This window comes from Mastigoproctus giganteus, chromosome 7 (assembly GCF_048544385.1).
Source record: "Mastigoproctus giganteus isolate SK-2022 chromosome 7, ASM4854438v1, whole genome shotgun sequence".
Classification (NCBI taxonomy): domain Eukaryota; kingdom Metazoa; phylum Arthropoda; class Arachnida; order Uropygi; family Thelyphonidae; genus Mastigoproctus; species Mastigoproctus giganteus.
Genome location: NC_143581.1, coordinates 196880635 through 196894445, shown reverse-complemented (window position 1 = coordinate 196894445; position 13811 = coordinate 196880635). Strand labels below are relative to the sequence as shown.

The following is a 13811-nucleotide window of genomic DNA, read 5'->3' as shown; positions in this document are numbered from 1 at the left end:
TTGGAGGAATTTTTATGGATCTTTTTTACAACGTGGCAGAGTTAGTTGGGCAAGGGTAGCATGGTATTTTCTCCCAGAAACTTTGGTTTTTTTGTCCAGCAAAGCAGAAAATCGATCCCCAGGACACACGCAATTTATAGACAATATATGCAGTGCAACATGGCCTTAGTCGCCGATGCTCCTAAAAAAATAAAATAAAAAAAATATGATTACCGATTATGAAGACGTTTAAAAATTACTGATAGAAAAAGAGACTGACTGGCGAAGCAGATTTGGTGGATAGATAAATCAAATCAGTTCAGAGGATGATAGCGCAGATGAAAATTCTAAACTTCCAAATTTTACATGAAAAAGCATACGGGAAGGCATAAAGGTAGCCAAGCAATTAGAATCTTATTTTTTGACTGCAGATTCTTGAATGAAAATATCCCAAAATTCAAAAAGGAGCTTCAAAAATGCTTCAAAAAATCCACAGTTATCAGACAGTAGCAAAAGCAAACAAAATCAGATTACTGATTTTTTAGAAAGCAGAAGATACACGAAATACAGAATGGTATATTTTTGTTAAAATTTTCTTAAAGAAATAGTGTATTTTTGTTAGCTCTTGGAACATTAGTTAGTTAGTTATTTGGTTTTTAGGAGCATTAGCAACTAAGGCCATATTGCTCTGGGAATATGCGGTGGTCATTCCCTGACCTTTCCACATATTTGGTGGTGACAGACTCGAACCCGGTCTAATCAAGAAGCGTGTGCTACGCACTGCTGCTCCTTCCCACCTGGCTACGGAGGCACCTCTCTTGGAACGTAACACCCCTTTTGTACTGTTTCTTAGTCCCGTATAACACAGTTTCGCACAACACGACATTTTATAGGAACCTAACTGCCGTGTTATATGAGGGTTACCTGTAATCAAAATCCAGTATTACTTTTGTGGAAATCTTTAATGTTAAATGGCCATGTATTGTTTAACAGATTTTATATGGCACCGAGAAAATGTTGCACTACTAGTTTCATTGAAACATTACACTGACTTTACTCTGGTTCATTGTACAATTAGATTTTTCCTACCGGAATATTATCTGTTGAATTCATCTGCCTTTGATTAATAGGTACTTTCAGACTTTGCAAACATAAAAAATTCAGCTTTCTCTTCAACAGATAGTTCAATCCATTTACTTGAAATAATCAAAATAAATAATTCTATTTCTCCCGGTGTGACCCGTACACACATACCTGGAGAAATAGGATTATTTATTTTGATTTAATACAAATACAGTTTACAATTTGATTTTAATATAATTTACTTTATATTTAAAAATGATAATTTAGTTTTGTAATGTTGCACTTAAAAATGAAAATGGTGTAATATATAATAAGGTTTAGGCAAGAACTTAACTACTTTTTTTTTCCTTTTCTAATTGCTAATATAGCAAATGGGACCACCAAACCTCCATGACCAGAGTAATCCATCATTACGCCATCCTGCAACATCAACACCTGGGACCAATCCACAACAGGCTCAGCCTGTGAATTCATCTTCCCAAAACCAGGGAATAATGCAGCATGGACCACATACACCTCACACTCCTCATACACCAGGAGGAGGCCCTCCAAGTGTTCCTCCACCATCCTCTGTATCTTCCCAGCAATCTAATCATGCCAGTACAGTCCCAGACAGTAGCACAAATACCAGTAATGGGACAGTCCAGTCAAGTAGTCATCAACAAAGCAATAGGGACACTAATGCTCTCTCACATGCCCCCGATCTCAGTGATTTAAACTTTGACCCAGCAGCTGTCATAGATGGTGAAGGACAGGGTCAGGAAGGACTTAATGTAAGTTAAATGTTATTAAATGTTCTAAAACTCATTGTACGGGCATAAATTAAGGATAAGTGTTTTGTATATGAAACACTTATCCTTAATTTAATTTCCCCTCCCTTTTTTTGCTGTAGTAAATACTGATTTATTTATATTTTGCTTGGCCATTCTGCTAATGTATTCTTAAATACAGGGGATCCCTGGTATCTGAGTATTCATTATCCAAGTCCCCACAGTTAAGAGGATTTGAAAATTAAAGAATTAAAGCTTTTTCCCTTGAGAAAATTGACCAAGCACTTGAATATTTTTGTGATCGTGCAACAGAAGTTAAGTGTGAAGACATAACTAAATGCTACGACACAATTTTATCTGAAAAATACACAGTAAAAAAAAACAAAAAAAAACATGAACTCTGGATTCATTATTTTTACAACTGAAAAATGGTGTAACTTCAATAAACTTTACTTAATCTTACACTGTAAAACATTATAATAAAAAAAGTCTCATAAAATAATTTTCTCAATTTTTCAGTTCCTTCATCCATGTTTACTATGTACAAGTACATAATAAACATTAATATATAATATTGGAATAGATACATCATAGACAACTCTTAAAGAAAAACTATGGTAGTAGTGTGAAAGGCATAATTTCATCTGTATCTCATATTGTGTTCATCCTTCACGAGCTGCCCATGTATTGTATTACCCCAAATAAGTAACACCACTGATACAGAAGACTATTGTTACTTATTCTCGGTGGGCACCAACACCCAGACGGCACTGCTTGCAAAATGGCATGGGATAAAAAACTGTGTTATCCACATACTATCCCTGTTAAACTTAGGAAAGCAAAAAGGTGTAGGAAAGTGATAGTAGGAGAGGAAGAAATGCCATCAAAAGAAGGGACAGTTACTCCCACTCACTCACTGAACTAACCCACTCACAAACCCCCCAAATAGGCAACGCTTCCCCATCCTTCACAATTTACCATGTGTTGCACTACCTCGAATATAACGCTTAACTAATGGAGAAGACTATTGTTACTTATTTTCAGTGGGCACCACCACTCAGTTTCAAAGCTAGGTGGCTTTTCATTGGTGGGTGAAAAGCCAACTAGCTTTGAAATGGTGCCGTCTAAGTGGTGGTACCTACCAAGAAAAACTAACAATAGTCTTCTCTGTTAGTGAAGCATTACTTATTTGAGGTAGTGCAATATATGGGCAACTCGTGAAGGATGAGCACAATATGAAATACAGATGAATGATGCCTTTCACACTACTACTGTAGTTTTTCTTTAAGAGTTGTCTATGATGTATCTACACCAATATTATATAGATTCTTCAGATCATCATATAGGCTAATCAATTAATCTTAAACTCTTAAAATATTATACCTAGTTGCATTTAGTTTTATTTAAATAATAAACATTACGAAAATTTGGTCCCCATTTTAAGTGGAATTTTCTGGAACCAATTATCCTCGGATAACGAGGATCCTCTTAATATGCATTTTAATTTTTGTTATATTCTGCAATATATGTGACATGTTTTGTCCACCAGTGCTTGTTACTATCTTTTTTTTTTTTTTTTTTTTTTTCCCCAACTTTTCTTCCTTTATTTTTTATATCATTAATTCAAGTTTATATATATCTCACAAGATATGAATAACATATGAAAGTAAATAAATTGCAGGGAAAAATATTAAATACTTAACATATATGGAGATGTACAAAGCAATAGAAATATATATATATATATATGTGTGTGTGTGTTATTTCTACTGCTTTGCAGTTATTACTAGAACATAAAAATATTAAAATATAAATAATATGGCCAAGTAACTGCAACAGTGGTAATAAAATATGACTGTAGTGTAGAAACTGTGAAATAATAAAATTTAGGTATAAAAGAGAAAGAAATATTGCATATTTCAATGGTATTACTATACATTGATGGCATGGGAACTGAAAAAAGTGAAAACAGAAATGGTAAAAGCAGGTAGAAAATAATGAATAATGCCTACCATGACTAAAGAGCCAAAATAAAGAATTCGGTCAGCTGCAGAGATGTCAGACCTATGAACAAAGTAAGCCACAATCAAAAAAGTGAAATATCAAGATAATAAGTGGTATGAAAAAAGAGAAATGTTAGCCGTGAATCTAATCTCTCGAGAAAGCTGCTAGATCCATAACTGATAGAGAATATTTCAATAATCAGACAACTAAGAACTTTTGTAACTTTTTTTTCATACTGTTTAATTATTTTGTGATATTTCACTTTTTAGATGGTGGCTTACTTCAATGTTTTGTAGTCCCAACCTCTTTGTAGCAGACAATTTATTTTGGTTCTTTAGCCACTTTGGGCATCATTAACTTTTTTTTAACTAAATTATTTTCTACTTGCTTTTGCTATTTCTGTTCTTTTAACGTATACTACTGAAACCTGTGACCCCTCTCTCTCTCTCTCTCTCTCTCTCTCTCTCTCTCTCTCTCTCTCAGACTTTAGCCAGTCTGTTTGGTGGAAACTTTCTAATATCCCTTTAGGTGCTAAATTATGGCTTTTGCCCTTTCACATCTTTTATGATAGCTGGCCTAGTTGCTTGCAGTGGGACAGCTGTCATTCCCACTGCTAAAATTAATTCTTTATTTTTTATATTTGTTCTTACAGTTGGAATCTGCCAGTCCTAAATTATTGCACACATCCACTTGTCATCGAACAGAATCGATTCGCTTCAAAATGTATAATTTAATTTAATATTCAAATTCAGTATTTTTTTTTACCTTAGTAGGCTTCGTACCGTGTCCAGACGTTGTTCCTTTTTAATTCTTATCAGCCATTATTCATCTTCGAAAATGTAACTGCATTGCATTAATTATGATACATTGTTCGAGTAAACTAATGATGTCTAACACTGTACCCAAGTGATGACTAGACTTCGGATAAATGCATATAAAGCAATATACTTGATAATTTTTTTTAAAAATGTTGATCTCGGAACTAACAAGTCACTATAGGGCAATTAAATTAGCGTGGGAGAAAATTTCACTGAGTGCAGGAAAATTTCGCAAGTCAGCGTGGGAAACTTTGCTATTCATTTTCAAGCTATAGACTACATCAGATGAAATGTTTTTGTTAAACATGCCAAAAATTCAATCCAATCTGTACACTGGTAAAAGAGTGTTATAGTGAGATATAGGTTATAATATAAAAACAGCATAGAGCGAACCACGTTATAACGAGGGCCTGCTGTATATATATATATATATATATATATATTATTGGAAAAGCTAAAAATATAGTATTAGTCTACTAAAACAATTTTTTTCCCCCCCCGTTCTATGCTTGTATGCCATCATGTAGAAATGGGTGAACAAATATTTTGCTCTAAATAAATAATTTAACTACAGTCGAATTTGTTTATAACGAGCACTGGTATAATGAGAGTTCGGCTGTTGTGAGCAAGCAGAGAAGAGTTGATCAGAAATGACTTATTTTATGAGCAACATTTCATGGGTATATAATGGGGAAATCTTTAAGCCATTTCAGCAAGCAATGGTCAAAGTACTGTATCATCAACTTGGATATGCAGATTTTGTTTGCAGTAATGGGTGGCTTGACAGATTGAGGAAAAGAAATAATATTGTTTATAGTACAATAAATGGTATATCTGGTGGTGTGAATGAAGTAATGTGTGGCTAGATATAAGAAAAGGTTTCTGTGAAAATGACATTTTTAAATGCTGATGAAACTGGTGTGTTTACAGATTGCCCCATACACGACCCACAAGTTTAGAGATGAAAAATGCACTGGTGGAAAATTATCCGAAGAGCAACTGACTCATATGAGTGGAATTGAAAAAATAAAACCCTTAGTAACAGGCAAATCCAAGATGGATTTAAAAACATTACAAATCTTCGAGGAATATACCAAGCTAACAAAATGCCTGGATGACATCGCCCATTTTTGAAGTGCATAACTAGGATAAAGACCTTGGAAAAAACAATAGGAAAATTTAGTTTAATATTAGACAATTTCCCATCACATCCTATTCTCAATCTAACCAATATCAAACTTGAATTTTTACCACCAAACTCAACTTATATTCTCCACCAATGGATCAGGGTGTTATTAGAAGCTTTAAATGCCATATTGGAAACTATAGAATCCATTGAAAGAAAGGAAAATTTTCAAATTTCAGTTCTTGATGCCATCTGATTCATAAGCAAGGCATGAGATAAGGTCACATCACAGACCATCAAAAACTCTTAATAAGGCAGGACTAAAACCCATGGAAAGTTGATGAATACACTGAAGAAAATGATGATAATATTCACAGTGTGGTTAAAGAAATATAATTTGGATATTGGGTTGGCATGTGTGGACGGTTACAAGATCACGGACAACAACCTCATGACTGACGAAATACCGGCAAATGCGAACATTGTCAAAGCTTTTAGAGAAGAAGGTTATTGAGGACAACAGTGAGGAAGATGGTGATAAATATCCACTTAATGCTGTGTTGAGCAGAGGCACAAACTGCTTTAAAAACTCTATTTGTTTTATGAAACCAATGACATCGATCCTGAATTTTGTGGCGCCTCCGTAGCCAGGTGGGAAGGAGCAGCAGTACATAGCATACGCTTCTTGATTAGACCGGGGTTCGAGCCCGTCACCACCAAATACGGAGGATGTGGAAAGGTCAGAGAATGATCACCGCATATCCCGGAGCAATATGGCCTTAGTTGCTAATGCTCCAAATAACCAACCAACCAACCATCCTGAATTTTGATTTTATCTCTGAAAATAGAAAAACATTACTCATAAATTTCGCCTTAAATGATATTGGAAGACTTCTTCAAAAAATAAAAACAATATATGTATTATATCAAGACTTTTTAATAATGAAATTATTTTTCTTGTAAATTATTTATATAGTGTATAAATTTATCAAATTGGTAATCATGATCTATGGTTATTCATTGTTGTTTTTATCCCTTTTTCATAAGTACTGCACATCTGTGTCAGTGTATGTGATAAATGTGGTGAGTAACAGCAAAAGTAATATATAGCCAGAATAATGGATGTAATGATAATGACGAGCAATATTTTTTGGTCCCTTGGATCTCGTTATAACCAAGTTTTAATGTAATTTTTTTAAATTAAACTTTTTATATATATATATATATATATATATATATATATATATTTTTTTTTTTTTTTTTTTTTTTTGATGAAATACCCTATAGCTGAATATCTAGCATAAACTTTGCTGGGACATTAATGCAACTGTAATTTAAAATATTGGTACAATTTTTTTTTTTTTTTATTAAAAATGATCTTGTTTGTTGGTGAGCTTTTGAAGGGATATTAATTGTCACTGTAATGGGCTTCAACCTTACTTGAAATCAGTAAGCCATTATTCATTTCATCGTCAAGATTTAAATTAGGATGAAATTCATTATTTGATTAGCATACCTGTGCCCCCTAAGTGTATCCCATCCCTGTAGAAGCAATCTCTCCTTAACAGGAGAGATTGCTTCTACAGGGATGGGATACACTTAAATAGAAAGGGTACAAGAATTTTTGCTGATGCTGTCGAGGCAGTGTTAGGTGAGTCGGAAAACTGCTAGTTGGGGGGGATCCAAGGACTAATAGATTAACAGTAGCCACGGGCAGAGGTGGATGTGATTCTTGCACTGCTTCTATTGAAATGAGCAGAAGCCTGAAAAACAAGATGCAGGATATTTCAGAGACTGCTGGGAGTCATTGCGGTACAAGTAAACACATGGGTTGTGTTAGGGTAGCTAAGAATAGAAACAGGTGCATGTATACCTGCGTGTACACCAATGTTAGGAGTTTGGTAAATAAATTTGTTGAATTTGAGGTATTGCTCAAAACATCAAAGGCAGATATTGTTGGGATATCAGAGACGTGGTGTCACACAGATATAAGTAATGTGGAACTGGAATTTGGGGAATACAATGTGTATAGACAGGACAGGAGGGGAGGAGGGGTTATGCTATTAATTAAGAAACACAAAGTCCAAGGAAGTGAAGCCAGTCGACATCGATGGACAGGGCAGTGTCGAGTCAGTTTGGTATGACATAAGCATTGGGAGATCAAAATTGAGAGTAGGAGTGTGCTATAGGCCTAATGACTCTGATGAGTATAATAAGATATTGTACAGGGAAATAGAGTGGGCCAGTAAATCAGAGAGTCTTATAATGGGGGATTTTAATTTCCCAGATATTGACTGGAATATGTGGGTTGGTCACTCGCACACTAGCAAGGCTTTTGTGGATTTATTGGATGATTGTTTTCTACATCAGCATGTTCGTGAGGCAACAAGAGGGAGCAATGCTCTTGATCTGATTATCAGTAGTGATTCTTCATGCATTAAGAATCTGCAGATAAATGAACCACTAGGTGGCAGTTGATCACAGTGTGTTGAAGTGGGATTTACTCAAGGAGGTAACTACCATCAGAGGTAAAGGGAAGGGTTTTTGTTTTCGTAAAGGCGACTATGATGGTCTGAAACAGTATTTAAATTCTATACAGTGGGACCAACTGATGATGTTACCAACAGCAAACTCAAAATGGGAAGCATTCAAGGAACTAATCTTGGAGGCTACCAGGCTTTACATACCAACTAAGAAATATTGTTCAAGGTTTAGGCCTAAATGGTTGTCAAATGAACTAATGAGACATGTGGCAGAGAAGAAAAATGCATGGGATACATACAAATTAATGGGTGACATGGAAGCCTATGATAGATATAAGTTGGTCTGTAACCAAGTCACAAAGGAGATTAGGCAGGCAAAGGCAGTCTACGAAAAATCCTTGGCAAAGGATGCAAAGAAAAGAGTTCTTTACATATTTAAACTCAAGAAGGAAAGGGATGAATCAGATGGTTCAACGGTTGAGGATCCTGCTCAGGTGCCTAACAATCTAAACGAGTATTTTGCATCTACATTCACGCATGAGGAGTTATTCAGGAAGGAGAATGATGTAGGTAAAGTAAACATTGGCAGTGAGCTGGATGATTTTGTAATAACTGAGAGGAAAGTGGAGGAGAGATTGTTGAGGATAAACATAAAAAAGGCACCTGGAGTGGATGGGATCTATCCAGTTATATTAGAGGCAGCAAAGGAAGTAAGCAAACCCCTAGCCATAATTATGAGAGCTTCTTTGGATTCAGGGGAGGTACCCATAGACTGGAGATGTGCAAATGTAACCCCAATTCACAAAGGAGGATCAAAGGCTGACACAAGTAATTATAGACCTGTTAGTTTAACTTCTGTTCCAGGTAAATTAATGGAGGCACTGGTTAAAGAAGCACTGCAGGATCATCTAGACAAGAATTCAGTTATAGCTCAGACGCAGCATGGGTCTGAGCTATAACATTGTTAAGGGCAGGTCTTGCCTGACCAATTTGATTGGATACTATGATGTAGTCACAAAAGAACTGGATGCAGGGAATAACTTTGATATTATATATTTGGATCTTAGAAAGGCTTTTGATACTGTTGCACATGGAAGACTGCTGCACAAATTGGAGCAGTGTGGCATTGGAGGCAAATTGCTGCTATGGATAAGGGGATGGTTGAGTGGCAGAAGACAGAGAGTGGTAATCAATGGACACTGCTCAACGTGGACTAATGTTATTAGTGGAGTTCCTCAGGGTTCAGTGTTGGGTCCGTTGTTGTTTTCGGTGTTTATGAATGATATTGATGATGGGATATCAAGTTTAATGTCCAAGTTTGCAGATGATACAAAGGTTGGCAGGGTTGTTAAGGACACTACTGACGCTATGCTGCTGCAACAGGATCTGGAAAGGTTGAACAGATGGGCTGAGAGATGGCAAATGAAGTTTAACATTGACAAATGTCAAGTACTACATGTGGGAAACAGTAACCCCAGAGCAACGTATCAACTCTGCGGTACTACACTGACAGTGGTGGAGAATGAAAAGGACCTGGGGGGTAATTGTGCAGGCAGATATGAAGTTCTCTGAGCAGTGCAGACGAGCTGCAAGAGTAGCTCATGGTGTCTTGTCAATGATATAGGAATTTTTCTAGCAGGGATAACGAGGTGATTATTCCCTTGTATAAGGCAATGGTTAGGCCACATCTTGAGTACTGTATACAGGTCTGGAGGCCTCATTTCAAGAAGGATGTAGAGCTGCTGGAACGGGTACAGAGAAGGGCAACAAGATTAGTGAATGGAACAAAGGGTTGCTCTTACGAAGAAAGGCTTAAGTTTTGCAAATTACAAAATTACAGAGTCTGGATACTAGGCACCGGCGAGGTGATCTGATAGAGATGTATAAGGCTTTGAATGGTTTGAGCATCTCAATGCCAATGGGATTCTTCATCTTGTTCAGAATAATCACCTCAGAGGGCATAAATTCAAATTGAGGAAGGACGGATGTCGGATAGATGTGCGGAAATTTGCCTTTGGCCAGCGGGTGGTTGGTTGGTGGAACCGACTTCCATCACTTGTTGCAGTTGATAGCCTAAACAAATTTAAAGCTCAACTGGACAGGTATTTCGAATGAACGGAGGGGTGAAATGGGAGTGGTGTGTGTTTGTGTTTTTTTTTTTTTTTTTGGCTGATGCTGAATAAGCTTGCTTTCTTGCATCATATGCCTCTACTAATGCTAAAATGCTAATTATAAAATGTTTCAGATATAAAAAGGAACATCAGGAATGTGCAGCTTACTTGAGGAGCGATTCATTTTCTGTATTAAATAACCTCAGTTATATATTTTGTAAAGTCCAAAGTGTTTGTTTTTGTGGTCGTGAAAACATTTTGTTGTATATAATATTCATGTCATATAAAATCTTAGTGTATTTCAGTGAAGGTACCGATACTCTTTTAAAAGTTTGCAACATCAAGGCAGTAGATGATGAAACAACTTATATTTTGTGTGCTTTAGCAGAAAGAAATGCATGTTTATGTTGTATTTCTTTCAATAATTTTTTTGTTTTAGCCCTTTGTGTGTTAATGGAGGGCATCTAAAAAGTTCGTGGCCCAACACAAAGAAAAGAAGTACAAACCTAAAGTACTATATTTTGAAATAGTCGGCCCCTCCATGATTTAAATTATTCAAATAGTCATCCTAAGTTCAACCTGCAATTGCCCTCCCAAAAAAAAAAAAAACAACACTTATAATGCATCATCATTATTTCAGAGAGTTGGGGAAAAAGTCACTAAGGGCTAAATCAAATAAATATGTGAGGGAGGGTATGTATGATTTCAAAGCCTGTCTTGAATCACATTCAACTGCAGGGACAGCAGAAGTGTTTTTTTTTTTTTTTTTTTTTTTTTTTTTCCCCCCTTCTGCTTGATTTCTAATTTGGTAATAAGAGGTGGTGTAAACCTGCCCCTGTAACAATGCCTACTAAAAGCATACCCTTGGCATCCAAAAAATTTGTGTTCATAACCTTTCCAGCAGATAGTTGTACTTTTTTGAGGGTGCTTTCATAGCAAACTTTGGAGTTTTGTTTATGGGTCACAGCTGTGAACCCTCATTTTGTCATGATCTGTGAAGAATTTGATGACTTCTTAAAACAAAAGTTTCGGCGCAAATTGCTCGACTTGTTGTTTTCAATGTCCTATTTAAAAAAAAAAAAAGTTTATTACTCGATTGGTATGATGCAACAAAGGATTCAATTTGCATATAGTATATATTTTGAGAGGAGGTCAAGGAATTTCCATCTCCTGTATGAGTATGTCTATTTGTGAGGTAAATTTTTTCTTAATGAAAAATTATTAGAATTCAAAAATTTTCAGTAGGCCATACTGAAAATTCTTGCATTCTAACTTTGCCATAATGGGAAACAAATAAAATTGCTCATTCAAGTAAGTACCTTTTGGTACATAACTGAAGAAAATAACTTTAAAATATGGTTCGTTGTATTTTACAATTTATGTTAATTAATGATGATTATTATTGACTTGTGAGAAACATGGTGGACTGCTGTTCCAGCTGAGATTGAACTATATTAAATTTTCTGGATTCTGATTTCTAAAGTTAGCAGCCATGAAATAATTTAATAACAATTAGTTAAGAGTGCTTCATAAATGCAAATTTAGAGAATTATTAAATATTTTGCTATAAGTTGACCTAGTTTCAAAATTCAATATAAAATATCATTAATTACTCAGTCTGTTTAGGATTTATACTTCCATTTTATCAGTGGTATGTATTAGTGCTAATTTTTTTGTTTTTTTTTTTTGCTATTTTCAGTTGTTGCCAGAAAGTGTGGTAGATCCTATGGAACTTCTGTCATACCTTGATCCTCCAGATCTAGGCAGCACAGGAACAGGAGGCAGCAGTAGTGGTACTACCTCTGGTACCTCAACTATAACAACAGCCACAAGTAATAGTGCCACTACCTCGACATCTAATAGTACCAGTGATGACCTTCTTGCACTCTTTGAATCTTAAGAGACCATGTACTTGAATATAGTGTTAAATGGTTGAACACTAAGGAAAACCAAAGGCCAGAATTTTAATAAACTGCCACATGGCCAGTCTGTATATTGCACTACCAGAAAAGGTTATCACAAAGCTAATGGTGCAGTGAAATCTCCAAATGTGTTCAGCGTCACTCACCTAGAAACAAGGCAGGATTGCTCTGGGAGTGATTTTATATGTCTGTACATGCAAAGTAACCACATCCACTATAGTGTATCTTGCAGGTCTCAACTCCATCCATGGCAATTTTATTTCCAATGACATGGAATATAAAGGATGGTGTAAGTGTGCATGTGAACTTTTGTGGATGATGGTGTGTCAAGTTCCAACTTCGAATACCTCATCAGTAATCAGGATTGTCAGTGGCATGTATACCTCATTACGAACTTCATCTGTTATGACGAATAACCATTTTGTGACAAACTGCATCACAATTCAATCAGCCCATTTGTTTCCCCCAAGAATTCACCCAATCCATGCAAAATATCCAGCAATGATGTCTGTACAGAAAATCTAAATGTAGACTTCATTCTTTGGTCATGTGGATAAAGCAGCATGTACATGCATACTGCCCCATTTGTCTTACTGTTTGCTCTCACTGTCCATATTTATTATATGTAAAGGCAGACTGCAAAATCAAAAAAAGAAGAAAAAAAAAAGTCAGTTGGGTTCTGATTATGGCTAAAAAAGCATACAAGCCCTGTTTCTTTTTTCCTTTTTTAAAGCAGTTGATATGTAGACGTATAAATTTTCCTAAATTCAAGAAGCATAAGTTATGTTGTTCATTGTTAAAGCATGTACAATTGTGCTTTACTGTAATTTTAGTTTATTTTTATTATTATTTTTTTTTTACAGCCAAAGATTTTGAAATGATGTTCCTGGTTTGTTTAAAAGTTGTCCACTTAATACTTAAAAATAACCCCATATACTAAAAGTTCTCCCATTGCTGCCTCCCTTCAGAAACAAGCTGTGGAACATGCTGTTAAAATTTAATGTTTCAAATTATTTTTTAGATGTCTTATAGAAGTTTTAAACTTTTACGGAGAATAATTTGGAAGTTATATGGGAGGGTTAATTTAAAACTTACTTTAAAGTTGATTTGCAAATATCTTGTAGTAGTTTTAAATTTTTACACAGACATTTTAAAATGCCACATATAGAACATGTCCTTGCTCCTGATATATACAGCACTTTGTTATAAACACTTTTGAAAATAACTTTTTAAAATTTAATACATTATATGTACAGATATATTATTTTATACAACTTGTAATCCAGAAGAAAGATGGTCTTTAACTTGAAAGTTTTGCTGGTCCAGTTCTAAACAGGTATTACAATACTCTGAAATTAGGTAAAAAAAAAGAGGAAAAAAGTAGGCACAGTGATGAAATAAATGGCAAATTGCACACCTCTGTAAACAGCAATCTGCCGTTATCTCATATTTCATTAAAATAGCTAGTTGATGAACTTGGGCACTTGTTAGAATATGGTATGGCAGAGCATTAGC

At 35.3% G+C, this 13811-nt stretch overlaps 1 protein-coding gene across 6 annotated transcripts in view; it reads left to right on the top strand.

Moving 5' to 3' along the window:
• Window positions 1–13140, top strand: part of LOC150083530 (zinc finger MIZ domain-containing protein 1-like) — a 346825-nt gene extending 333685 nt beyond the window's left edge. For 2 of the 6 annotated variants that reach the window (XM_090378057.1, XM_090378056.1), the window contains exons 18-19: window positions 1431–1835; window positions 12074–13139. In XM_090378057.1, coding sequence (XP_090234183.1) covers window positions 1431–1835; window positions 12074–12274 — 606 coding nt within the window. In that variant the 3' untranslated portion in view covers window positions 12275–13139. Of the gene's footprint in view, window positions 1–1430; window positions 1836–12073 lie in introns of all 6 variants that reach the window. The other 4 variants (XM_090378060.1, XM_090378061.1, XM_090378058.1 and 1 more) reach the window with 3 other exon arrangements.
• Window positions 13141–13811: the final 671 nt, after the last annotated feature.